This window comes from Leptosomus discolor, chromosome 14 (assembly GCF_034619465.1).
Source record: "Leptosomus discolor isolate bLepDis1 chromosome 14, bLepDis1.hap2, whole genome shotgun sequence".
Classification (NCBI taxonomy): Eukaryota; Metazoa; Chordata; class Aves; order Leptosomiformes; family Leptosomidae; genus Leptosomus; species Leptosomus discolor.
In genome coordinates, this window is record NC_141404.1 from 6,376,954 (window position 1) to 6,402,675 (window position 25,722).

The following is a 25,722-nucleotide window of genomic DNA, read 5'->3' on the forward strand; positions in this document are numbered from 1 at the left end:
GGGGCGTCGGCGCCGCCGTCACGTAGCTGCTCCCCCTCTCCTTCCCCCCCCCCGCCCCCTCGGGGTATGCAGCGCCGAGCACCGCGCCCCGGCGCCCCCTCCCCATGGCCGGGCTCTCCCCGGCTCCGTGCGGGCCTCTCTCCGCAGGGTCCCGGCCCAGCCCCGACGGAGGGGGCGCGGCGTGGCCGTGGGGGTTTGCACCCGCAGGCGTGGGTGGGTTTGCCGTGGGTTGGGGCAGGGAACGTTTCCTGGGCACCGTGAGGCTCTCGGGGGTGCTCGGGGGTTATTTAGGTCTCCGGGCCCCATGAGGCGGCCGCTGGCAGGGCTCGCCCTCCTCCACCGGACACCGGACCGGCCTTCACCTCGGCACTGCCGCGTCCCAGAGCCCCCCGAGTGCTGCCTCAGGACCAAATCCTGCCCCAGGGCCAGGTCTGGAGCGCAGCCCTTTCTCTTTCCTTGTGCAATTGCCAGAGCTGCTAATGCGACACCCTGACCCCAATGGCGTGAGCGGCGTTTCGGACTCCGGGAGCACCCAACAGTGATGAAAAGGCATCCAAAAAGTGTAATAACACAGGCGGGTGACCAAACCCAACTGCCTCCATCGAAACTGGGCACCCTTTGATTTTTTGTGTTGGTAACTATGTCAGAAAGTCTGTCGGCCCCATGCAATTTGTGCTTCCCAGCCTCGGGGCCAAACGTCCTCGTTGGAGCAGATCTAAGGACCATACCTGAGGCTCTGAGTAAGATCCCATCTTTCATGACTCCCTTTGCACGATGGGAGCTGTGAAACATGGGGAACCCCACGTCTGCCACAGTCTCCTGGGTCCGTGTGACCAGAGCAAGCCCTCCCTGAGGCAGAGTTTGGGCAGACACACCTCCCCGCTCTGAGGAACCCTCTTTTTCTATTTTTTTTTTTTTTTTGATCTGAGCTAGTGGGGTTGGTTAAAGCTCCCAGGCAATGGCACAAAGCTGTTGCCCGTTGTGACTGCAACAGCGTAGCCTTCATTGCTCCCAGATTTGCTCCCAGATTGAAAACCTGTCGCGGGAGCTGGGACGGGGTGAGCTCAGGGCTGGAAGGCAGATTTCAGCCATCCCTCTGGTCCCTACTGATGCCTCTGAGGTTTGTCCCCATATCTCCTTCACATCCTGGGGGAGGGTCTGGTGGTTCAGAGAGCAGAGACAAGCAAGGAGAGTGGTGCTGGTGGTGGGAGCCTTGGGATCACCAATGTCCCCAGCATAGCCACTGCCCCCATGCCCTCCCTGGGCTGGTAGTAACCCCGGCTGATGCCAGAGCCATCCTGCATCATCCAAGGTTTCAACTTGAGACATCCACTGGACAGTGGTCCCCAAGGGCAGGACGGATGGGCCGGCTGAGTCCTGGGTGCGAGTCTCACCCTCCGTGGTGACAGCCCCATGCATGGGGCTCACCAGAATTGAGCTATTGTCCCCCCTCTTTGTAACAACAAGGGTTTGACAGATCAGGTATGCCATGAGGCGGGGGGAGACATTGTGTCGCCTGAAATTCTGTTTCTGGGCGAATCGTCCTGTTCGCAACAGCTCTTACTTTTTGTTCTCATTCCCTGGGGAAAGCAACTCTGCTCCAAAGGTCTGTTGTCCTTTGCTGCTGACCTTTAGACTGCGGCGGTCTTCGATAGTAAACAAGGAGCAGCTCTCCAGTCCCTCGAGAGTGGGAAAGCCTGGGCAGGGAGCATGCGATCAGACACACTCGTTAACCAGATGAACGGGAGTGCATGGGAGAAAGGACCTGTGGTGAAAACCTGGATGGAAAAAGGGCTTTGTTTTGGGAAGTGTGGGTGTTTGTGGGTCTAGCCCACCCACTGTGTGCTCAAAACCCATCTGGCATCACAATTCCTGAAAGCCACAGTGCAGGATTCAGCACAGGCACCACTTCCACGCTGCTTTGGGGAAAGAGCTCTCACCCTGAAAGTGGGGTAGAGGCATTAACACACTGAGTTTTGAGACCCTTGCGTGCGTCCAGGTTGGGGAAAAATCTAAAAAGTCGCTAAATTCCCGTATTCTCCACCCCGAGGCTTTAGGGCAGCATTGAGTGTAGATACATATATTAAAAAATAATAATTAAAAATACAAAGCACACGGACCAGTGGAGCGAGCGGCTGAGAAACCGCCGGAAAGGCGTGTGCGGAGGCGCTGCTACTAGAGAGGAGCGGTAGGAGCCGAGCGTCTTGTAGGGTTTTTACGGCGGAGCAGGCAGCGCTGCAGCGGCTGGGAGCCCTGCCTGCCCGCCCGCTGCCTGCTGCCCGCCCGCTGCCTGCCCGCCCGCTGCCTGCCCGCCCGCAGCCACAATGTCAAGAGGAGACACGTGTATGTAAGCGCCCGGCATGGCCGCAGCGGGGCCCAAGCAGGCCGGGCAGGGGGGTCCCGGGGTGCGATGCCTCCCCGTGCCGGGCTGGGGACCCCCGGCTGCCGGCGCTGGCTGTCGCTGTCCCTGTCGTCGACCCCCCCGCCCCCGCCGCTGCAGAGTGGCATCGCGGGGCGGCCTGGCATGAGCATGGGTGCATGGGCTGGTGGCATGTGGAGGACGCCGGGGTTCGCATGCCGGGTGTCGCCGGCCACGGCGGGTGGGTGCTGCCACCCCGGAGCCACCCACGCGTGGGGAAGCGACGGGCGGTTGCATAAGGCTGAGGTGCTGCGCGGGGCAGGCGCTGCCGCTCAGGGGTCGCTTCGCGGAGCCAGGCCCTGGGCAGGTCGAGCCGTTTTGGTGCAGGAGCTGAGGGAGGGCTGCCGGGGAATAAAATCTGCTTTTTAGGGGAGAGAGCCGTTTTGCTGAGCTTTTGCAGATTGCGCGGCGGTGGTGAGCGGGGTCTGAGTGCCTGTGGCTTGTACGGGAGATGGAGAGAAGAAAGTTGTGTCTCTCATTTGAGGTGCTGAGATTGCTCCCCGCTCTCAGCAGGAGCGTGGGGGTCTCCTCCACTTACCGTCCAGGAGATGTTTGCCTGAGAGGTTGTTAAAATCAGATTCTATCAGTGGGAGGCAAAGATTGATGGCATATTCCCTGCCATCCCTCGCCCAACCCTCCCTGGGGCTAAAACCTCTGAGTCAGGGCTTTGGGCAAAGGCAGAGGATGCTCGGAGCAGACGATGCTCAGCACCTCGGCGCTGCAGCTCCCAGCACCACAGCCCTGTTCCCACGGGCAAAAGGAGCTCAGCTTTACTTGCAGCTTCCAGAAATGCTGCAGACCGTAAATTCAGACCTGGGAAAAACTCCTTGAGGGACGCCTCTGCCAGCCCCTGAGAGCAGGTGGGGTTCAGGTGGGTGGCGCTTTGTCCCTTGGGGCTATCAGAGAGTCGCGTGGCAGTGTCTCCCCGCACTCCAGCAGGGTCAGGACCACCCGACCCTGGCAAAGCCATCCTTTGCCAAGTTTGCCACGTCCATCTTAAGTGAGGGCGCAGACTTCACAGTGCGGGGAGCCAAGGCAGGCAGGCTCTGCCTGAACCACGGCCATCAGGAGTGGGGAAGCCGTCCTCGAGACTTGGGCGAGCTCTCCCCCTCCAACTACTTCATGCCTGCCTCTGTCTCCCCCTCACTCCAGCACCACCAGGACGATGAAGTCGTATCAGAAGCTGACGACAACAGTGCCACAGCCGGTGGCATGCCGGGTGGAGGAGGAAGGGGCTGCCCCCGTGCCTGCCAGCCGTGGGAAGCTGGCCCCATGTTGGGTGGGCAGCGGGCTGCTGGTGGCCGCCGTGCTGCTGAGCACTGTCACTGTCTGGGTGCTGCGGCAAGTATCGGGGGGCTGGCCCGGACCCACACCACCCCCCAAGTGTCTCCTGGTACCTGAAAGCCACCGCTTTGACTGCTACCCAGAGCGGCGCGTGGTGGTGACCCAGGAGCTCTGTGAAAGCCGGGGGTGCTGCTTCATTGAGAGCCCCCCGCTGGCGGGGGGCAAGCGGGGGGTGCCCTGGTGCTTCTACCCCCCTGACTTCCCCAGCTACACCCTGGAGAGCCTCAACCAGACAGCACTGGGCATGGTGGGGTTGCTGGTGCGGAGGGAGAAGGCCTATTACCCACAGGACATCGAGATGCTGAGGCTGGACGTGGAGTTTGAGACGGACACACGGCTGCACATCAAGGTGAGCCTCCCGCTGGCTGCCCTCCAGATCTTGTGACTGCGCTCCTGCAATGCTGCACCCTCCATCCCATGAGTGATTGTCCCCTGCTCTGACCGAGTCTGGAAGATGCTGTGCTCCAGGCATGGCTGCACGTGGCCAGTGAGCATCTCCAACCCTTTGCCCTCTTGCTTTGCTGGTCTTTAAAGCATGTTCTCTCCCTTTTGCAGATAACGGATGCGGCCAACCCGCGGTACGAGGTTCCCCTCGGCGTTCCCCGGGCAATGAAGAAAGCAGAAAACCCCATCTACAGCCTGGACTTCTCCCAGAACCCCTTCGGCGTGCTGCTGCGGCGCAGGGCGACAGGAACAGTACTGTAAGAACCCACCTACTCCACATCTCACAGCAGGTGGGGGAAAGCTCATCATACCCTAGGCAAGCTCCAGCACACTTCCCAGAGGTTTTTCCTTAGGGAAAACCACGCTGTGGGATCTCCAGCCAATAATTAGTCTTCATCTTCATCTTTCCCACAGTGCTCATGTGGGGACGCGACAGCACGTGTCTTCCCGGCCCCACGGGCTGGCAACGTGCTTGCTGTGGCTGTGGCAGGGCTGGGTGGCATCAGCACCTCTCCAAAAACCTCCCAGTGCCCTAATTCCTCACCAGGTCCTACAGCAGCCAAACATTGTGCAGGTCCCCAGAATATCACCAATAAGGGACCTGGTAGCTCAGGGAAAGGGCCACCGAAGGGTTATGGCTTTGCCTGTTTCAACCTGCTTTTGGGTTTCCTCAGCTGTCCAAGCTATAGGGACACCCGCAGCGCCAGGCTTTTTGAGGAAAAAGACTGAGGGTGTATTTGCTGCACTGCTCTCTGTCACCTCCATGGCTTTGCCCACACTAAGCTGTCGGTGAGCACCAACGGCTGGTTGATGTATGGCCAAGGTATTTTGGAGATCCCATCCTTTCCTCCTCCTTCCCATTTGCTGATGCCTGTGGTCCATCCTTTACTTGAGAGCTGCTTATCAGTGACAACAGGCTGAGAAACCCCACCGTCATATCGCCTCAGCGGTTAATAATAACCTGGGTGGACACTTCTGGTGTCAAAGGAAAGGCTGTGTGTCTTGGTTTGAAAAAGACAGGTGTCTGTGGAGGAAGGCAGGAGCCTCCCTTGAAATGGAGAGTGCAACCCCCTTCCCTCCAAACTATTATAATTTTGAAATTAACGGGCCTTCAGGCAAAGATATGGGGAATAGGAATAACAGTTCTTTACTAATATATATATATATATAACACAAGGCAGGGAAAAAACAAACAACCCACTGGTTTACACTGACAGAGTCAGGAATACAACCTGACACCCTGTTAGGGTGGCAGTAGCAGTCCGATAAGATGCTGGCTGCAGTCCTCCTGAAGTGATGGGTGTAGTTCTGTGGAAGCAGCAATCAGGTAAAAGAGTCTGGTTTTCCTCCGAAGGTCCAGTGGTCGGCAGGTAGCTCTCGTCCTCTGGAACTCAGGTGGGGGGAAAAGCTCCTCTGGGAATCCAGTGGAAGAAAGGCGGCTAGGGTGTTCAAAATCTCCGTTTTTATTTGGCATGGACTGCTTGGCTCCTTCCCCCCCCTCCCCGGGCGGAGTATCTCACAATGGGATGGGGAGTCGTGAGGCAGTTCCTTGATGGGCCATTAACAGGAGATAGCCCAGGAGCGAGTTACCGATGGGTCAGGCGATAAGGCATTGTTGTGCCCATTGACAGGAGATAGTCCAGAGGGGGGGGGGCAGGGAGCACCGCCCCACCTGGTCTCAACAGCTCCTGAAGATGGTAATAGAATATATTTTTTCTTTTGGCACATTTTACACTGTAACCCAGGACACTGTGCCATGCTGGGTCAGGCTGGCTCAGGCTCAGGCTGTGCCTCGCATCCAGCCAGACCTGAATTTGCCACCTGGGCCAAGGTGTTTGGGCTGGATGTGGGGTGGGACACATGCTGCTGTGCTGACCCTTGGGATGCTTTGAGAGGGAAGGGGTCAATTACGATGGGCAAATGGATCCCAGTGGATCCCAGCATCCTCTCTTGACCCTCTCTCTCCCTCCGTATCACCCTCGCAGGCTCAACACCACCGTTGCCCCCTTGATCTTCGCTGACCAATTTCTCCAGATATCCACATCGCTCCCCTCCAGGTTCCTCTACGGGCTAGGGGAGCATCGCAGCACCCTCCTGCACAGCCTGGACTGGAACACCCTCACCCTGTGGGCCCGTGACGTCTCTCCCACGGTACCATCTCCCCCCTCCCTGTGGGGGTGCAGGGGGCAAGGACAGGGGTACCGCTCTCCAGTGCATTGCACAAGCCCTGGGAAAACAAGGCAAGGGGTGGGCAGCAGCGCTGGGAGAGGCAGGGGGTGGTCGAGGCCAACAGGCAGATATGTGCCAGGGAGGATTTCAGAGCAATTGCAAAATGCACTCCGAGGGCCCCGGGTGTTTTCCGCTCCACCCTGCTGCTCGTGCAACAGGTTGTGGCAAGGCAGGAGGTTTCCCCCTCACCCAGCCCAGCTTGGTAGCAGCCTCCCATGGTCTTCAGTGCCAGCTCTGAACCTGTCCTCATCCCTCGCCTTGTCCTCCACAGGGGGTGACAGATGCCTGGTTAGGTGGTGGCAGCAGATGTAACCCAGGGCCGTTTATTTGCCCCTGGTGACATGGGGCTCTCCCACTTTGCCTGGGAGCTGCTTTCTCACCCAGCACCTCCCCTTTGCAGGAATCATTCAACCTCTATGGCGCTCACCCCTTCTACCTGCTGATGGAGGAGGGCGGAGATGCTCACGGGGTTTTCCTCCTCAACAGCAATGCGATGGGTAGGTGACCTGGGGGACTCCGGGCCAGCGTGGCCTTGGAGGAGGACCTGGCAGGTGGGGACAGATGGGAGCTGCTGGAGTGGCCGGTTCGGGAACTTGGGGCGAGAGGAAGCCGTAAAAGGGAAAGATGTGGTTTGATGGCTCCGTTATTGAGCATAGCCATCTGTTTCCTGGCTACGGCGAGGCTCTTTAGCAACTGTCGAGCAGTTTAACCACACGCCCAGCTGCCGAGTTGCCATCGGAAAAGCAAGTCCCTTGCGTGCGGGTCCATGCCCATTCCCCCTCCACCCAAAACAGCCTTGCCTCCAGGCCCAGTGGTGTGGCACGGCTGGGGCGCAGCCGGGGATGCCATCTGCCGCCCGCGCTCTTCCCAGCTGTGCTGCGCTGGCTGCGGCCGTGGGATCCGCCTGTGTGTGCCAGCTGATAACGCAGCAGCTCCCGCGGGCTCCTGCCGTGTCAGGGACGATGGCACCAACAGCCACCCGTCCCTCCCAGCAGCCGCCTCTCGCAGCCAGCTGGGATGATGCTGCACACACCGGGGCTCTCGTAGCTCCAGCTGCGCTCGGCTTTATTGCAGTGATGCTCCCGAGGAGGAGCTTGCGGGAGGTGCAACCACCTGAGCTGAGATTCGGGGGCTCGTTTGTGTGAAAAGCCCTTCCCAGGAAAGCCCTTGCTCCCAACATGCTCGCTTGTACAAGTAGCTCTTGATTCGCTTAGGAGGGGATTTTGGGAAGGATGGGAAGGAAAGCCCTGCATGTGCTTGGTCGTTAAGTGGAAGCTGGGAGAACAGTGCAGCTTTGGGCTTAAAGTGCAAATATTTAAGACAGCAAGCTCTCTCCCCACTTAACCAGTGATCTTCCCAGGCTGCGATGAGTTAAGCCTCCAGACGCCCATTTAGCACCCATTGAGTGCAAGGCAGGGATTTCTCTGTTCCCCTGTCGGAGGCTGAGTGTTGCCTGTGGTGCTGCCTGGTCCCTGCTGTGGGGGTCAGGGTCTGGGGCTTGCTCCCCAGTTGTCACTGTCTTTTTCTTTTCCCCCACCCCACCAAAGAGGTGGCCCTGCAGCCTGCTCCGGGTCTGACCTGGAGGACTATCGGAGGGGTGCTGGATTTTTACATCTTCCTGGGGCCCGATCCCAACATGGTCATCCAGCAGTACCAGCAGGTGATAGGTAAGTGCCTGCACTCCCAACGTGGCCATCTGCAGGCACCTCCCCCATGCCCCCATCCCTGTCTCACCTCAGCTTCACCACCGTCCCCAGCCCTCGCAGCTGGGGAGGGATCAGTAGTCCCCAGCCATCTCATCCCCATCCCTCCCAGCACATCAGGGGTCAGCAATCACCTCCTTTCTCCCCCTCTCCTTCCCTTCCCATCCTTTTGAGACACCACTGTCATCTTGGGGCACCCCATCCACGCTCCTGCTCTCCTGCTGCAGGTTTCCCAGCCATGCCACCCCTCTGGGCACTCGGCTTCCACCTCTGCCGCTGGGGCTATGGATCCAGCAATGAGACCTGGCAGACCGTGAGAGCCATGAGGAATTACCAGGTCCCCCAGGTAACCCCTCAGACCCATGGAAGGGGAGGTCTGGGCTCTTGTCAGCCATCCCTGAGCCTCTGTCCCGCAGGATGCACAGTGGAATGACATCGATTACATGGATGGGTACCGGGACTTCACCTTCGATCCCCAAAAATTTGCCTCCCTCCCCTCGCTGGTGGAAGACCTCCACAAACATGGGCAGCGCTACGTTATGATCTTGGTACTCCCTCTCCTCTCCCCCTGTGCTGTCTTTGCTGCAGAGCTGGAATGTAAGACAGAGGTGTAAGGGATGCTCACGGTCCTAGCTGATCATCCCCAATGCTGCGGATTTTTATCCAAAGCTGGTCCCCAGTGCTGGGCAGGCAGCTGTAAACTGCCACTGGAAATCCCCCTAGCACAGGGACTGCAAAGACAACAACCAGGTTCTCGTGCTGTGCTCCTGTCTGCTGCAAGGAGTACTAGGATGCCCCTGTCTCCTGTGGGTGAAAGAATGGAGGAACTGTGGGTCAGGCTGTTTAACTTGTGTGCCCCCGCATCCCCACGAGTGCTGGGATCTCATGACCCAGCTGTGATCTCCCTTCTTCCCTCCGCCAGGAAAGGGGATGCAGGTTCTCCTTGCTAGGGCCGGTGGGGACCAGGGCGTCCCGGGGAGGGAAAGGTTGGGAGGTTGGGTTCCCTCCTCATTGAACTCCCTGTTGTAGCCTGAGCCTGCCTGTGAGCCGATGTTTCTTGCATAAGCGCAAAAGTTCTTGTATTTTTGCCCTCCCTGCCCCCGCCAAATGCCCTAACGGGTCCTGAGGACTTGCAGAAGTGGCATGCCTGGAAGTGTTGAAGCAAGTTTCTGTTCCCCTTGAGGGAAACAGCCGCTGTGTGTGGGCTCTGGCTGACCCCATCTGGGTTGTTCTCTTCTCTGAATCACACCGGTCTGGCAGGGGGAAGGGGCCACGGTCTGCCAGGAATGGCACTAACCCTCTACTCCATCCCCAGGATCCTGGCATCAGCAGCACCAACCCTCATGGCTCCTACTGGCCTTTTGATGAAGCCTTGAGACGGGGCTTGTTCCTCAACACCACCCAAGGGCAGCCGCTCATCGGGCAGGTGAGGAGCTCTGGGGGGAAATCCCAGCCCTGCAGAGTTGTGCAATAGCAGGGTTAGGATTTCATCCCTCTTGCTGGAGGAAAAGCACAGCGGCCGAGGGACCTCTCTGGGATGACTGCCAGAGCCTGGCTCAGCCCTCGGCCTCGTGTGTCACCTCCTGGTGTTCTCCACCGACCCTGGGAGCCAGCCCCTGCCCCAGCGGAGGACCCCGTGGAAGTCATATGAGCTTAAAGGAGTCGGCAGTGCTGCCCAAGGCCGGTCATCTGATTTGCCTCCCTTCCTGTTTCTGGGGTGAGGGGCGGTTGTCTGCAATGGATGTGTGCCTCTGGATCTGCTCCGCAGCGGTTCCCTCCCAGTTTGTTTTCCCCAGCCACTTGCTCCCACCAGCTCTCCCTCGCCATCTACGAGGAGCGGGCTTTTGATGTAGCCTGAAAACATGGAGAAAAATGAATTGGCTAAAATTCCTGGAGTGAGGCAAAGTATGGAGAAATCGCGGCTCTTCCCTGATGTGCCCTGGGCTAGGTGGTGTCAGTGTTTGTGCAAGTGGAGGCAGAGCAGCCACTCCATCAGCTGCCACTGCCCACCAGGCCGTGGGGGAGCCCTCAGCACCCCGATGCTCCTGGGTACCATGGAGGCAGTAGGGATGCTGCGCATGCAGCATCCAGGACTCGAAGTAGTCAGCCTGGGTTTACCTTCTGGTTTACTGCCTGTTTCACCCCTGGTCCTTCAGCATGCTCACACCCCTGTGGCACCCCATTCCTTGTGGCAGCACACCCCAAATCACTTACTTGCTGAGCCCATGGTTTTGTTGTGTCCCCACAGGTCTGGCCTGGCTACACTGCCTTTGCAGACTTCTCCAACCCAGACACGCACCAGTGGTGGCTGGAGAACTTGCAGCGCTTCCATGCTCACGTGCCCTTTGATGGCCTCTGGATCGTAAGTCCCTCCTTGCACCCAGGTTACTCCCTGAGAGCAGCTCGGCTTGCACCTGGCGTGCATCCTGGCAGGACTGCCTGTCCCTCAAATCCAGCTTTTCCAGGTCTCTCCGCTAATCCCCAAAACCTCCCCCTTGAAATTGCTCCACAATTTTCTTTGCTTAGGACATGAATGAGCCATCCAACTTCATGGATGGGTCTGAAGATGGCTGCCCTCCAGGAGAGCTCGACAACCCACCCTACACACCGGGTAAGGAGGGAGATGAAATGCAAGGCTGTGCTGGTAGGTACTGCGTGCTTTGAGATTGCTGGCAACTGAGTGTGATGGGGGAAAACAATTTTTAAGAGACACTGTGTCTCTGTTTTACACCTTGAACGTCTCCATCCCTACTCCTCTGTGCTGGTATCCGTGCCCAAGCCTTTCACGCTTGTCGGGGCCATGTCAGGGTGCAGAATGGGACCATCTGCATGAGCTTTTGGCACTGGGTTGGCAGTGATGGCTGGCTGGCTCTTGTGTGTGGGAGGGCTGACCCAGAGCCAGTGAGCATAGAGGGGCGTCCGCATGCCCTGCAGCCGCCCCCTGCCGCCACGTGCCAACGGGGGCTCTCCCTCCTGGCAGCCGTGCTGGGCGATTCCCTCTCTGCAAAGACGGTGTGTGCCTCGGCGAAGCAGAAAGCCTCGGTGCACTACAACCTCCACAACCTCTATGGGCTGATGGAAGCCGAAGCCACGGCGAGGTACCCGAGCACCCTGCTTCCTGCCATCCTGGAGATGGGATGGGACAAAATCCTGCTGCTCAGGGCTGTGTAGGGATACTGAGTGCTGCTCAGGACTCAGGGCTACTGAGTGCCTGACTCAAAGGGGAGATGCTCTGGCTGCTCACTGCCTCCGGGATGGAAATAACTCAGCAGAGGAGGGGAGCTGACACCACTCTGGGAGGGATGGGTGGATGAGGCCAGTCCTGGTTCTGAGCCTTCCTCAAACCGCTCAGGCCAACCCTCCAGCAGCACAGGGGGCTGGACATCTCCCCCCACCATTGTAGGATAAGGCAAACTCCTGGGGGTCTGCTCTCACCTCCTGCCCCCAGCTCTCCCTGTTGAATTCCAGCGCACTGATCCAGATCCGGGGGAAGCGCCCCTTCATCATCTCCCGCTCCACCTTCCCTAGCCAGGGCCGGTACTCGGGCCACTGGCTTGGTGACAACCGGAGCCAGTGGAAGGACATGTATTACTCCATCCCAGGTGGGTGACATGGGCTGCATGCAGACCCCCTCCTACCAGCACCCCCAGCTCCATCAAGCTTTCTGCTTGTTTGGAGACCTCTCCGAAACTCTGTGCGCCCTGCTGACCGTCCCTGCCCTCAGGGCTGCTGAGCTTCAGCCTCTTCGGCATCCCGCTGGTCGGGGCGGACATCTGCGGCTTCTCTGGCAGCACCTCGGAGGAGCTGTGCACCCGCTGGATGCAGCTCGGTGCCTTCTACCCCTTTGCTCGCAACCACAACACCCAGAATGAGAAGGTTGAGGGCAGCGTGCCTGGTGGGAGGCATCCCAGGGGTGGGATGTGGGGTATAGGGTGTGGGATGGGGGATATGGGATGTGGGATGCAGGAGGTCAGGGGCGGTGGGGATGCCTGGTGGGGTTGGGGATGGGGCGGCTGCTGACTCCCGGCATCTCCCCCAGGCCCAAGACCCAACAGTGTTCAGCCCCGCAGCGAGGACAGCCATGAAGGACGTGCTGCTGACCCGCTACTCCCTCCTGCCCTTCCTCTACACCCTTTTCCACCGTGCCCACCTGCAAGGGGACACCGTTGCCCGGCCCTTGTTCTTTGAGTAAGAGCATCCCTGCCGGGAGCTGGGGAGACGCTTAGGCTGGGTCACAGAGAAGCGGCCGATCTAAGCGGCATCTCCGTCCCACCGCAGGTTCCCCCGGGATGTGGCCACCTTGGGGCTGGACAGGCAGTTCCTGTGGGGCCGGAGCCTGCTGGTGACGCCGGTGCTGGAGCCCGGGGTGGACTCGGTCACAGGCTATGTTCCCCGAGGCGTGTGGTACGACTTCTACACGGTGAGGAGCACCACAGTGCTCGGACGGGGGTTAGATGGTCCCTGCTCGGCTGTCTCAGGGCTGCAGGTGGGAAGCTGTGGCTGAGCCCAGCAATCCTGGATGGAGGAAGGGGTGGGGATGGCTGCTGCCCTGTGCCCAAGCCCTGCACCGTGCCCCGACCCCTCACACCCGTGTCTCTCGGCTGCTGCCCAGGGCTCCTCAGTGAACAGCAGCGGGGAGATGCTGAAGATGTCGGCCCCCCTGGAGCACCTCAACCTGCATGTCCGTGAGGGTGCCATCCTGCCCACCCAGGTAAGTGCCCCCCCATCACCTCCCTGGCGACTGTCCACAGCGTGTGTTTCCCCACCAGTAGCTCAGCTCCTGGCTTCCTATCCTGGGTGCTCACAACCCTACAGCACCCACGTCTTTGAATCCCAGAAACCAGGGACCACCAGCGAGGCGACCCGAGGGAATCCCCTGCGCCTCATCGTGGCCTTGTCCCAGAGTGGCACCGCCTGGGGGGACCTCTTCTGGGATGATGGCGAGAGCCTGGACACCTTTGAGCGGGGCAGCTACTCTTACCTGGTGTTCAATGTCACACAGGTGGGACGCGGTGGGGAGGGCAATGGTGGGGGTCCCATGGCACCTGGCCACCTTGAGCTCATGCCACCCCCTCCTACAGAACATCTTCACCTCCACCGTCCTCCATGCCACCAGTGAGGCCACCGAGGTCACCATTGGCACACTGAGCATCTTTGGGGTGCGGGAGCGGCCCAGCAAGGTCCTCCTGAATGGCCAGGAGAAGCCCTTCTCCTACCTGGACAACCAGGTATGGCCCCATCTTGGGGTGCCCTGTCCTGGGGGTCCCCATTCTGGGGGTCTCCATCTCTCCTCCCCCAGCCCTTGTCACAGGGTTGGTGGCCGAGGAGGTGGGTGAGGACTCCAGGATGGCTCTCCCTCCGTGTTGGGGTTCAGGGGGAGTGGAGGTCAGATGAGCTGGGTGGGGAAAAGGATGGGGAAAAGCATCCCCCTACTGAGGCGGTACCCCAAAATGTTTCCTCTTGTCCCACAGGTTCTCACCGTGAGCGACCTTGGCCTCAGCCTCAGCCAGGGCTTCTCCCTCCGGTGGCTGTGAGCGGGGCGGCTGCAGGGTCACCCCCACCTCACCAAGACCACCCATATGGGAGATGTTTGATGCTCCAGCCATCCAGGCCGGGATGCTGCCATGGAGGAGGTGGTGGGGACTGTCACCTGCTGCCATGCAGCCCCTCTCCAGCATGGCCGGGGACAGGGTGTGCAGGGCGGGGGCTTGGCTGCTGGGTGCCCCCCACATGGAACTCAGAGGGCGGTGTGGGTCGGGGTGTGGGCGCCCATGGACCCTGCCACAATAAAGGCACATGGAGAGCTTGTCCTGGGAGCATGACGTGGGGGTGGGGGTGGCGGCATGGAGGGGGTGAGGGGTGGGGGGCTGATGGTTGCCACAGTCTCTGATCTCAGTCCTCCTGATTCCACACCCCCCAATCTCAGCTACTCAATTTCAGCCCTCGTCCAAGCCCCCCCGATTCTAGCCCCACATCCCAGCACCTCAATTTCAGCCTGTAATCTCAGCCTCCCTAAATTTCAGCCCCTGATTCCAGCCCCCCACCCCAACCCCCTAATTTCATCCCCTAATCTCCGCCCCCCAACCTTATCCTCAATTTCTGGCCTTAATCCCCCGCGATTCCAGCCCCCCCCCGTCCCAGCTCCTTGACTCCCCTCTCTCATCCCAGACCCCCGCCCAATCCCAGTGCCACCAAGCGGCCTCCCAGTCTCAGCCCCTCCAGCCCAGGACCTCCCCAACCCCAGTCCCTCTCTGGCCTCAGCCTCCCCCAAAAGCCCCCCCACGACCCCAGACCCCCACCTCCCCCCATCCCACCCCGCGGTGCTGTTCCCCCCCCCCCCCCCCCCCGCCCGCTGGGGGCGCGTCGCTGCGCCCTCCCGCCACCAGGCGGCGCCGTCTCGCGGGGCGGGAGGTGCCGCCCAGGCGCTGCCGCCCGACGGCGGGAACGCGCGCTCGTCCCGTCGACCTCGGGGGCGGGGCGCGGCGGTGGACTTCCGCTTCCGGGTGGCGGCGGCGGCGGCGGCGGCGGCGGCCGGTCAGTGGGGAGGCTGTGCTCAGCGGTGCCATGAACCGGCCGAAGGCGGCCGCCGTGCGGCGGCCCAGCGCCGTGCCGAAGCCCTCCGGTGAGTCCTGGCGGGCCGCCTCGCCCGGGGAGGGGGCCGGGGCCGGGGCCGGGGCCGGGGCCGGGCGGGCGCGAGGGGCTCGTGTCGCCGCGGGCCGGTGCTGTCACGTCTACCCACTGTCCGCTTGCAGCGCACCCGCCGCCGGGAGACTTCATCGCGCTGGGGTCCAAGGGGCAGAGCGGCGAGGGGAAAACCGCTGTCACCCTGCTGAAGCCGGCGCCCCCCGGGCTGCCCTCCGAGCGCAAACGGGACGCGGCCGCCGCCTTAGCGGGCCCGGCGGGGCTGACCGGCCTGACCAAGCGCCCCAAGCTCTCCTCCACGCCTCCCCTCAGCGCCCTGGGACGCCTGGCAGAGGCGGCCGTGGCGGAGAAGCGAGCCATTTCGCCTTCCATCAAGGAGCCGTCTGTCATCCCCATCGAAGGTGAGGCCTCACTGCGCTTCTGCCACGGCAGGCAAGCAAGGATGCGAGCTTCCATTTACCTTTCCCTGGAGCTTCAGCCCAGCAGCCTTTCTGGAAGCTCGCACGCTAGTGTTTATGTGCTGGCCTTAAGGGTTTCCTCTGCTGGACGTAGGGCCAAAGTCACAGTTTTTTCTCATCTGTTGGCAATGGGTTGTGTTCATGCTGTCTGATAGCTGTTTGATAGCAGCATCTGAAAGACTCCCTGAGGAAACCTTTGAGTCTGGATTGTGGTATCTTATTCGTATATCTGTTTAGCAGACTCTGGATCTGAACATTGCTTGCTTTCTGAAGTGTCACTCCATTTTATGGTGTTTGATACATTTGCAGAGAAGTATGCTAGGATGGACTAACTGAAAAATGATAAAGGGGTGTTGTCAGGTGTGAAACAGACCTTTTAATAGCAACTGGGGAGGGAAAAGCCATTGCAGGGGCTAAAGCTGAGCAGGTCCACACTTTGCTTTCTTGGTGACTGGCCCTGCCAGCGTCTTGGGGCAGGTTATTTTGTGTGAGAGTAAATGCCGAGGCCTGCGTGTTGATGATTGCAGTTGTCCCCACGGCGCTGCTGGATGAAATTGAGGCAGCAGAGGCAGAAGGCAACGACGACCGTATCGAGGGGGTGCTGTGTGGAGCCGTGAAGCAGCTGAAAATGAACAGAGCCAAACCTGATACCACGCTGTACCTGAGCCTCATGTACCTGGCAAAAATCAAACCAAACATATTTGCCACTGAAGGGGTTATCGAGGTGAGGGCTGTGCCGTGTTTGGACTCTTGGGCTTACCGATGTGTAGTTGCTGCCAACCTGTGAGCATAGTTGCAGCTTTTCTCAGGCCAGAGCATCGTCTGCCTGTCTTTATGAATACTACACCTCTGTGGCAAGCTACTGCAACTTATATTCCTTTTTCTAAAGCTTTTCTATATGCTTTCTTGTTAGATGGCTTGATTATTCTTTTGTTTTTTGTGGATGATATTCCAGGCACTGTGCAGCCTACTCCGAAGAGATGCCTCCATCAATTTCAAAGCCAAAGGGAACAGCCTCGTGTCTGTCTTGGCCTGCAACCTTCTCATGGCAGCTTACGAAGAGGATGAGAACTGGCCGGAGATCTTTGTCAAGGTGGTTGAACCCAGAGTGCTCCTGCTGGACGGAGGCAGTGGTGGGCAGACAGGGTAGAACCGTGCGTGTGTTGGGGTACGGTAGCAGCAGGGGATTTATTCCCGCTGCAGGGAAAGGGGGTGTCCAGTGGCCTGTTTCCTAGTGTGGGGAATGCAGCTGGAGGAGGCAGAAATTGGAGAGTGGCCCATGCTGTGTTGACAAGGGAGAAAGCCAGAGTATTCTTTTTTTTCATATTATTTTTTATTTTTTGAAGAAAAATCTCCACTGGTTGTTGAAGTGCTGTGGCCTCCTTTGCCTTTTGTTGCTTTATCTCTGCTCTTTTTCTGAGGTGCCTTTGGCAATCTATATTGATGTAAGTGTCAGAGACTTCCTAGTTTGTCTGTAGGGATTAAAGCAGCCCATTGATTTGAAAAGACTAAGCTTTTAAAAGGCCAGCTTTTATGTTTTGGTGGTAGAAGTTGTAAAATCTTTGCTAAAGCTTAATCAGCTTTGTTGCTTGAGAGGATTGGTGCCCAGTAGAGTTTGGGATGTGATGGTTTGGTTTTTTGCTCTTATGTGACTTGCCTGCAGTCATCTGGCTGTTTTTTTCAGCCGTGCGATAGTTATGCTAGTTTGGTACTTTGCAGCTGTATATTGAAAATAAATAAAAACTGGAGAAGTTCACAAATACTCCTTTGATTAACCAGTAAAAAAAAAAAGGCTTGAGCAGGGTTTGTGTTCTATTCTGCAGGTTTACATTGAGGACTCCCTCGGGGAGCGCATCTGGGTGGACAGCCCTCACTGCAAGACGTTCGTGGATAACATCCAGACGGCTTTTAACACAAAGATGCCTCCTAAGAGCATGCTTTTGCATGGAGAAGTTGGACGTAGCGGAGGGGACCTTAGTGCTGGTGAGAAGGTGTTTGGGAAGTGGGAACAAAGGGGTAGGGAGAGGATGGAGCCTGGTGAGCTTATTGAGTGGTGAGAATAATTTGTTAGTGGATGGATTCATATAGACCAGACTTTGAGTTCCAGGCATTGCTTTTCCTCTCTTTGGGGCTCTTTCATTTTTAGGGGATGTTTGAGGGCAGGCAGTGAAAGATTGGAGAAGGTGCCTGTGTGTGGAAGCGACTGGTTGTGGCCTTCTGCAGTGGTGCTGAGGGAGATCCTTGGAAGAAGCTGAACACGTAATAGCATGAATGAGTGATGCCTGGAAAGAGGAGCTGTCTCACAAAGCATGCTGTGTGCTGGTCTCTCCTAGGGAGTAGCCCACACCCTTCCATGACGGAGGAGGAAGACAGCCAGAGTGAGCTGCTGATTGCAGAGGAGAAAATGAGCCCAGAGCAGGAGGGCCAGCTCATGCCCAGGTACAGTGCCTAACGTAGCTGTGTGACAGACCTGTCTGTGCTCTCCCACTCCTGCAATGCTGCGGCAGGGAGCTTCCCCTCTGCACTAGCTGTCCTGTGGCACTCACTAGAGGGTGTTGAGCATCAGATAAAACTGGTTGCAGGAAAAAAGAGTCATTTTGTTTGTTTGCAATATGTACCACAAACAAGAGGGTGCTGATCTCTGGAGTCCGCAAAGTGTGACTATGCTGGCTTGTGTGGAAGTGAATAAAATGCGCTTTGTGTGGCCCAGGTATGATGACCTTGCAGAGAGTGTGGAGGAGTATGTCCTAGACATGCTGCGGGACCAACTCAACCGGCGCCAGCCCATGGACAATGTCTCCAGGAACCTCCTTCGACTGCTGACGGCCACCTGCGGCTACAAAGAGGTGCGACAGATGGCTGTGCAGAGGCTGGAGATGTGGCTGCAGAATCCCAAGGTAAGGATAGAAGCTGTTGAAGCACAACCCTTCTGGACCTGGTCTGGACCAGCCAGGAGGGCTGCATACTGTACGCCAGTTACATTTCTGATCCGTGATAGCAAGTGGCTGAAGCCTTTCTGTTCTTCCTCTGCAGTTGACCAAGCCAGCTCAGGACTTGCTGATGTCAGTCTGTATGAACTGCAATACCCACAGCTCAGAGGACATGGAAGTTATCTCCAACCTGATCAAAATTCGTCTCAAGCCAAAAGTCCTTCTCAACCACTACATGCTGTGTGTCAGGTGAGTGAGTGACCAGGTCTGTGACAGGAAGAGGAAGCACTCTGGAAGATGTGCCCAGGGCGTTGTCTCTGCATAGTGGTTTTAAATACCAGCTTGGACCGTGGGGTGTTCTGTGTAACATTTGAGTTAATTTCATTGGCCTGAAGTCTTCCAGTAATCCTTTGATGTTTCTGGACGTATGTGCTGCTCCATCCTCTTCACTTTTGTGTGTTAAATACCTCAAAGAGAAATCAAAACAGTTGGTCTAGCTGCAGTGAGACCTCAGCTCTGGTCTTCCCTTGCAGAGAGCTGCTGAATGCTCACAGGGATAACCTGGGCACCACAATTAAGTTTGTGATTTTCAACGAACTGTCAAATGCAAGAAATCCCAACAACATGCAGATCCTGTATACAGTGCTTCAGCATAGTTCAGAGCAAGCTCCGAAGGTAGGTATAGTGTCTTGTGTGACTGGTGGTGATCCCAGAACCTCACTCTGGAGATTGACTTGAATTGAGGCTCAGAGGAAATCTTTCACAGGCAACTGTGTGATCTGTATCATACTGTTTTGAAATTGTATTATTGTCCTTGTTAGGAATAAATGTGCATAGACATTTTCTAACTCCCACGTTCTGGGTGACCAGCCTGGTGGTAATGAAGTTTCATGAGAAACTCTCTAGCTCCCCGGGGGTCTGGAGGACAGACATACCACCAGCATTGTTTCCTTGTGTCTCTTCATTTTCTGGATGCAGATACATTACAGTGCACTGAAAGTTTTCTTTTTCTGTATGGCCTCAGTACCTAGCGATGGTGTTCCAGGACCTTTTGACTACTAAGGATGATTACCTGCGGGCTTCACGGGCTCTGCTGCGAGAGATCATCAAACAGACAAAACACGAGATCAACTTCCAGGCCTTCTGTCTGGGTCTTATGCAGGAACGGAAGGAGGCCCAGTACGCAGAAATGGAATTCAAGGTACCACTTCCTTTGACTCTTGGGCTGCTGGATGTACGAGTGGCCTACTGGGCTCTTCTATATCTGTTTTTGTGGCTGTTCTTTCTTTTGGTCTTTGCTATCTGAGTGTACTTCTGTGTCTCATCTCATAGCAGCGCTTCCATATCCCATTTCCAAACATACATGATTGTCATTTTTGGTGACAAAATACTTTTCCTGAAGGCAGCTTTGGGTATTGCTGATTCAACTCACTTTTTTTTTTCTTTTCTTTTCTTTTCTTTTTTTTTTTTTTTTTAAGGAGCGGTTTGTAATCCACATAACTGATCTGCTAGCTGTCTCCATGATGCTTGGTATTACAGCCCAGGTGAAGGAGGCTGGAATTGCTTGGGACAAAGGAGAGAAAAAGAGTAAGCAGGACAACCTTGGCTCTCTCTGAAGATGGGCAGCTTGGTAGATATCTTGCCCTGAGGCTGGGGAGCGTTGCAGCTACGGTTAGGAAGGGATATAAGCCTCCATTCTGAATAGAGGGATGGGTGTGCTTACTGTCATCCTGAGACTGACAGGGTTGAGAGACGTGGCATTTGCATGGCTGGGTTGTCCTTGTGTCTAAGGAAGCAGTGCTTGACAAGCTGGGGAGAGGGAGCTGTCTGGAGGGGCAGCTGTAAGGATCACCAAGTACCTAATGCTGAGAAGACAGACCTTTTGGGTGGCACTGAAGTGACTGCCCAGAGGTCGTCTTCTCAATGCTAATTCATCTGTACTACATCTTGGGGTTTTGTTGCAGCACATGTTGGGGTGGGCTGTCAGCGCTGCGGTGCTCAAGGCTGTCCAGTGTACCCTCCCCAGTTTACTCTTGATGCTTCAGAGCGCTGGTTACTGTCTGCTCTTGCAACAGCCACCCTCTCCTGCTTGGCTCCTCGTGGGACTCTCGATATGTGTGTAGTTTGTAACCTGACTGGTTTTTTCCAGACCTAGAAGTGCTGCGCTCTTTCCAGAACCAGATTGCTGCTATCCAACGAGATGCTGTCTGGTGGCTTCATACGGTCGTTCCATCTATCAGCAAGCTGGCTCCAAAGGACTATGTGCACTGGTAGGAGAATCAGCCTGGTGATCTGCTGTGTGTGACCAGTCCCTTTCCCAACAGTGGATGACATATGAAAAACCATGCATATGCTGGGGTTTGGTTAGATTTCTCTCCCCTTACCCAGCAGGGAGCAGAAACTTTTAGCAGGGTTCAGGCTGGCACTGTCTCCCTCTCAGGAATTCCTGCAGATACATCCTCGTACCAGAAATATATGATAACAGAAAATATTCATGATTTATATTATTTGGGTCCTCCAGTAGGGAATTTCCAGTTACCTGACCAAGTAGGATCCCTGTGGACTCCTTGTTCTTTTGTCTGATGTCCTTTTTCAGGCTGTACAGTTGAGGGCTCCGTAGATAGTGCTGTCTTCTCTGCCTGCCCCTGGAGGACAGGTTGTATCTCGGGGTCTGGTACAAGGCATTACCGAGGCAGGTCAAGCCAGAACTAATAGTAAGTGAGATCTGTTGCTGAAAGGATAAAAGCCCAATGCCCCTACTGTATGGTCCTCTCTGTTATGATTCACATTGTTACTTTTGCTAGAGTAGCTTATCTGCGATGGCTCCTTCATGGGTAGGATGGGAAGCATTAGCAGGAGTTTGGGGAGACTGGGCTGTTGAATGTGTTCTTCAGCTTCACACAGATGGTGTTGACTGTCCTTTTCATCTCTACAGCCTCCACAAGGTGCTTTTCACAGAACAGCCAGAAACCTACTACAAATGGGACAACTGGCCCCCTGAGAGTGACCGCAAGTGAGTGCCTGCCCCACCTGTACCTGGGTACAGGCGTGGAGCTGCTGCTGCTGGAGGCAGAGGAATGGGTGTTTTCTGGTGTTCCTGATACAGCTCTGTGTTGGAATGGCTTGGAACTGTGCTTAGGTTTTCTCCATCTTTTACATTGCCTTAAATTTGAGGGATGTTGCTCCATTCTCCATCTGTTCCTCTTCCTCCTTCGTTCCTGTTCCCTGTGCCAAGCTGTTCTGTATCTTGATGCTGTCATTGTCAGAAGGGCAGCCCTGCGCTGTATGGCTGACTGGGGCGACGTTAGGGAGCTCAGACTCAAGCAGGCTGAAGTGTAGAGGTATAAGGCAATGCGAGCAATGTTCCATAAAACAATTTGTTTCAGTCAGTTGCATTTGGAGCTGGAGACCAGGGAAGGGGCTGTAAGCTAAGCTGCAATTTATCTTCTGCTCAGCTAAGTTCTAGGGTCTGTGGAGGGTTTCGGGAACCCTCGTGGCGCTGCCAAAAGCAGCGTGATTTGATGTGTCATGTTTCACACAGCTTCTTCCTTCGCCTCTGCTCCGAGGTGCCCATCCTTGAAGACACACTGATGCGGATCCTCGTGATCGGTTTGTCGCGGGACCTTCCTCTCGGCCCTGCGGACGCCATGGAGCTTGCTGACCACTTGGTGAAGCGGGCTGCGGCTGTGCAAGCGGATGGTAAGACTGCACAAAGCTCCAGCCAGCAAGTGGTTCCTTCTGTCTACGTGTCCTGTTATTGCCACCCAGGGCTGAGGAGGCCCCTGCCATGTACCAAAGAGTCTTTGCATCACTTAAAGCCTGTTTTAGTTGTGATGGCTAAGCATTTGGCTCAAAACCAGATGTGTATTGCTGTTGCTTTCTCACTAGAGAAGGTTCTTATTTTCTCCAAGTGTTTCTTCCCGTTACTAGTTTTCTGTCGTGGTGTGTTTGGGAAATTGTTGGTTGTGGTGAATAACTAACCACCCAAAGTTCTGAGTTACCATTTTTAGATTCAGTTTAGTCCTTTATACATACTGTAAAATGAATAGAAATTTTTAGGCCGTGCAAAAATGAAAGGGTTGGAAGCTAAAGTAATTAACCCATGTATTGTGTGGCCCTCCCAATTCCATTATTCAGGCGCTGTTACAGAATAGCAGTTACAAAAGCAGCCCTAACCCTTACCCCTTTTGTGAATTCATTCAGCATTTGTTTGAATTCCTGCATCCTTGGAGAGTGTGTCCGTTCAGTTGAGCTGTATGTGTGTGTGTCAGAGTTGAGGGGGTTGTCAGAGTTTGATTCTAAAGCATCTTACGTGCTGTTAGTGCTGACTGGTTAATGGCAAAGTCTAATCCAGATCTGGTCAGTGCAAGTGGAATGAGCGAGACTTTGCTGTTGAGTATCCTGTGTCCAGCCTCTCAGTATAGGGTTTTAAATGCTGTGCCGTTTCAAATACTGGAAGAGTCAGAGTTAAGTTAGAGCGAGACTGAAAACTTGCAAGGCAGTTGAAACGCATTCCTCTGAGCCCCAGAAGTTCTGAGGAGATTCACTGCTTACCTGAAGGAGCGCATCTGAGTTCTGAAAAGATACAGGTATCATATTGGATGCATTTGGGGAAAAAACCTGCCCTTAAGAATTTAAACCAAATTGCAGCTGAAAAACTCCATATCCTTATATATTGACTTGGAACTTTTATAAGTCTTGCTGCTTTTTAAGTGGTGTTGGTTTTTTTTTGTTCCTGTAGTATCATGAGAACAAGCCCACAGTAACATAGTTGCTTGAAATAAAATTTTTCTTACACAGTGATGCTTTTCTTGAAGGACTTGCAGCCAGGTAGACAGGTCAATAACTTGCTTAGTCTTTTCTTCTTCTCCAGATGTCGAGGTCCTGAGGGTAGAAAGAATCCAGCTGATTGATGCAGTCTTAAATCTGTGCACTTACCACCATCCAGAGAATATCCAGCTACCCCCAGGGTAAGGCTTGTCACATACAGTGTTGTGGTGATCTAGCTCACTTTCACCTTGTGACTAACACTCCTAGCTCACAGATCTTAATATGCTTTTCCCTATTACAATTCATAATAACAAAATTGTGAGGAATCCTTTTTATGTTCAGGCGGGAATTTCTCTAGAGCAATTAAGACATGAGTCATGGAATGGACTTTCATCTGCAAGCACTCTGATCTTTCTGCTCTAGAAATTTTCAGCTGAACCCAGCTGTTCCTCCTGAGAGGGGTTTTGTTTTTTTTTTTTTTGAAAACCACTGAACTGGTGTGGCTGAGTCTGAACAGCGCATGATTAGGGAGAAAAGCAGTCTTGAGGTGGCCTTAAGTAACCAGATCCAGCCAGTAGTATCTCTTGATGGCTTTTGCAGGTACCAGCCTCCAAATCTAGCTATTTCTACCCTCTACTGGAAAGCCTGGCCTCTCCTGCTTGTAGTGGCTGCATTCAACCCTGAAAACATTGGTGAGTGTGAACGTTTCTCGGGGTGCTAGTTCTGCTGCAAAAATTGGCCAAGGTGCTTTCTGCTGAAGTCTGGTTGCCTGTGTTCAAGGCACATATTGGGTTGGTGAGACTGTGTTCCCTGTGTGTGCAAAAATACACAGTGAGGGGGTTTGGACCAGTATGTGGCCAGAATCACGTTGTCTGTGCTCTGAGTGTGGTGAGCTGTTCCAAAGTGAGTTTGTTTGTCTCTCCCCACCTTGGAGTGAGATTATATATAAAGGTCCTGTATCCCTGATGGCCCTTCTCTTCTCTGCTGCAGGTCTGGCTGCCTGGGAGGAGTACCCATCTCTAAAGATGCTCATGGAGATGGTCATGACCAAGTTAGTATGCTTAAATCTCTACATAAATCAAACAGGCTACTGAAAACACGTATTTCTGAATGAAGTTTGTGCCGGCTAGTTCCTTCCTTTCCAGAGGGACTTGTGTTAAATAAGCTGGCTGGCAGCAACACTACAGTTTGAGTGGGAAAGGTGGCTGCCCCCAACAGAAATATTACGAGCAAGGGAATAAAGATGAGAAAAAGGGAGGGGTGACTGTGATGGGCCTTGCTGAAAAGGTCTCGGTCTCCCTGGCCCCACTGGGGAGTCGCCTTGTTTCTTCTATGTTACCTAAGGGAACTGAGGTCCTGGGGACTTTCTGACCGTGGTTTGTGAGTTTTGAATAGGCCAAGATAACCATTTTCTTCTTGAACTTATTTTCTCAGTAATTATTCCTATCCTCAATGTACCTTGACGGACGAGGAGACACGCACAGAGATGATTAACCGTGAACTTCAAATCTCCCAGAGAGAAAAACAGGAGATTCTTGCATTTGAGGGTCATCTGGCTGCTGCATCCACAAAACAAACAATTACAGAGAGCAGCAGCCTTTTGCTGTCCCAGCTGACAAGTCTGGACCCTCAGTAAGTAGCCTTCTGCAGTCTGGTGCCATCATGAAATCCCAGATAACGCTAGTCAGGAAACCCTGCTGCTCATAGGGTAGTTGATGTGGGCAAGAAGAGCTCTGAGATTTGGTGGCCTGTGGGATGTGTCACATTTGGTCCTTACCCTTCTGCTTCTATCTGCGTGTGGCCCTCATGCACTGCTGAACGGATCGTCATCAACACCAGAGGGAAAGTCTGTCTGCCTATGGATAACTTCTTGTTTCTCTGGCAGGGGCCCCCCACGCAGACCTCCACCACATGTCCTGGAGCAGGTGAAAAGCCTGAACCAGTCACTTCGCTTGGGCCACCTCCTGTGTCGCAGTCGTCATCCTGACTTTCTTCTCAACATCATTCAAAGACAGGTGGGCTCCCTCGATGGCTTGGCCATGTTGGGGTCTGATCCCTTGTCTCTGAAACTCGAGCAGAGTGAGGGGCAAAAGGAAGCTAAGTAAGATGCAAGGAAAGGTGATTTACTGCTCAGGAATTAAATGGTCAGTGTGCTGCATCTATGTTCTGCTGATATTGCATTGTTATTCTACTGCTTCCTAGGCCTCATCGCAGTCAATGCCGTGGCTGGCAGATCTGGTTCAGTCCAGCGAGGGCTCCTTGGATGTCCTGCCCGTGCAGTGCCTTTGTGAGTTCCTGCTTCATGACGCTGCTGATGAGTCAACCTCAGGTGAAGAAGAAGAGGAGGGTGAGAGTAAGGAGCAGCGTGCCAAGAAACGCCAGGTGAGTAGTCTCTTGGGGATCACTTCTGTTATCTACTTTGTGCATCCCAGATTCGATTTCACTGGAAAAGCCAACTTTTTGCTCCACAGAGACAACAGAAACAGAGGCAGTTGCTTGGACGGTTGCAAGACTTGCTGTTGGGTCCCAAAGCAGATGAACAGACAACCTGTGAGGTGCTCGACTATTTCCTGCGACGCCTGAGTTCCTCCCAGGTGGCCTCACGGGTTCTGGCCATGAAGGTGAGCAGCATGAAAATCTTCTTGACTAGAGTTTGTCAGAAGCTGAGGGCCGAGTCCTAGATTCTCACGAGTCCCGAGCCAGCGCACTGAAATTGTTTCATGTCATCCTTCTTCAGTAACTTGTCTCAATCTCCAGACCCTATCAAATGCACTTCTGCTCCC

General features: G+C 55.3%; 2 protein-coding genes across 4 annotated transcripts in view; both read left to right on the forward strand.

Moving 5' to 3' along the window:
• Nucleotides 1–2,324: 2,324 nt before the first annotated feature.
• On the forward strand, nt 2,325–13,673 carry LOC104343242 (lysosomal alpha-glucosidase). Its single transcript, XM_086472993.1, has 20 exons — nt 2,325–2,347; nt 3,572–4,112; nt 4,319–4,464; nt 6,193–6,358; nt 6,837–6,933; nt 7,984–8,103; nt 8,367–8,485; nt 8,556–8,687; nt 9,455–9,565; nt 10,388–10,501; nt 10,666–10,750; nt 11,120–11,237; nt 11,608–11,741; nt 11,864–12,015; nt 12,179–12,327; nt 12,418–12,559; nt 12,752–12,850; nt 12,977–13,141; nt 13,221–13,367; nt 13,611–13,673. The coding sequence occupies exons 1-20, from the start codon at nt 2,325–2,327 to the stop codon at nt 13,671–13,673; spliced, it is 2,823 nt and encodes a 940-aa protein (XP_086329119.1).
• Nucleotides 13,674–14,703: 1,030 nt separating this feature from the next.
• The window catches only part of INTS1 (integrator complex subunit 1), a 29,223-nt gene continuing 18,204 nt past the window's right edge, over nt 14,704–25,722 (forward strand). For all 3 annotated transcript variants that reach the window (XM_086473343.1, XM_086473342.1, XM_086473341.1), the window contains exons 1-21: nt 14,704–14,761; nt 14,892–15,182; nt 15,767–15,963; nt 16,195–16,332; nt 17,063–17,222; nt 17,573–17,678; nt 17,950–18,136; nt 18,273–18,418; nt 18,703–18,844; nt 19,194–19,370; nt 19,648–19,756; nt 20,319–20,439; nt 21,105–21,182; nt 21,711–21,868; nt 23,043–23,139; nt 23,540–23,631; nt 23,930–23,990; nt 24,374–24,571; nt 24,825–24,954; nt 25,142–25,321; nt 25,411–25,560. In XM_086473343.1, coding sequence (XP_086329469.1) covers nt 14,704–14,761; nt 14,892–15,182; nt 15,767–15,963; nt 16,195–16,332; nt 17,063–17,222; nt 17,573–17,678; nt 17,950–18,136; nt 18,273–18,418; nt 18,703–18,844; nt 19,194–19,370; nt 19,648–19,756; nt 20,319–20,439; nt 21,105–21,182; nt 21,711–21,868; nt 23,043–23,139; nt 23,540–23,631; nt 23,930–23,990; nt 24,374–24,571; nt 24,825–24,954; nt 25,142–25,321; nt 25,411–25,560 — 2,976 coding nt within the window. The remainder of the gene's footprint in view (nt 14,762–14,891; nt 15,183–15,766; nt 15,964–16,194; nt 16,333–17,062; nt 17,223–17,572; nt 17,679–17,949; nt 18,137–18,272; nt 18,419–18,702; nt 18,845–19,193; nt 19,371–19,647; nt 19,757–20,318; nt 20,440–21,104; nt 21,183–21,710; nt 21,869–23,042; nt 23,140–23,539; nt 23,632–23,929; nt 23,991–24,373; nt 24,572–24,824; nt 24,955–25,141; nt 25,322–25,410; nt 25,561–25,722) is intronic.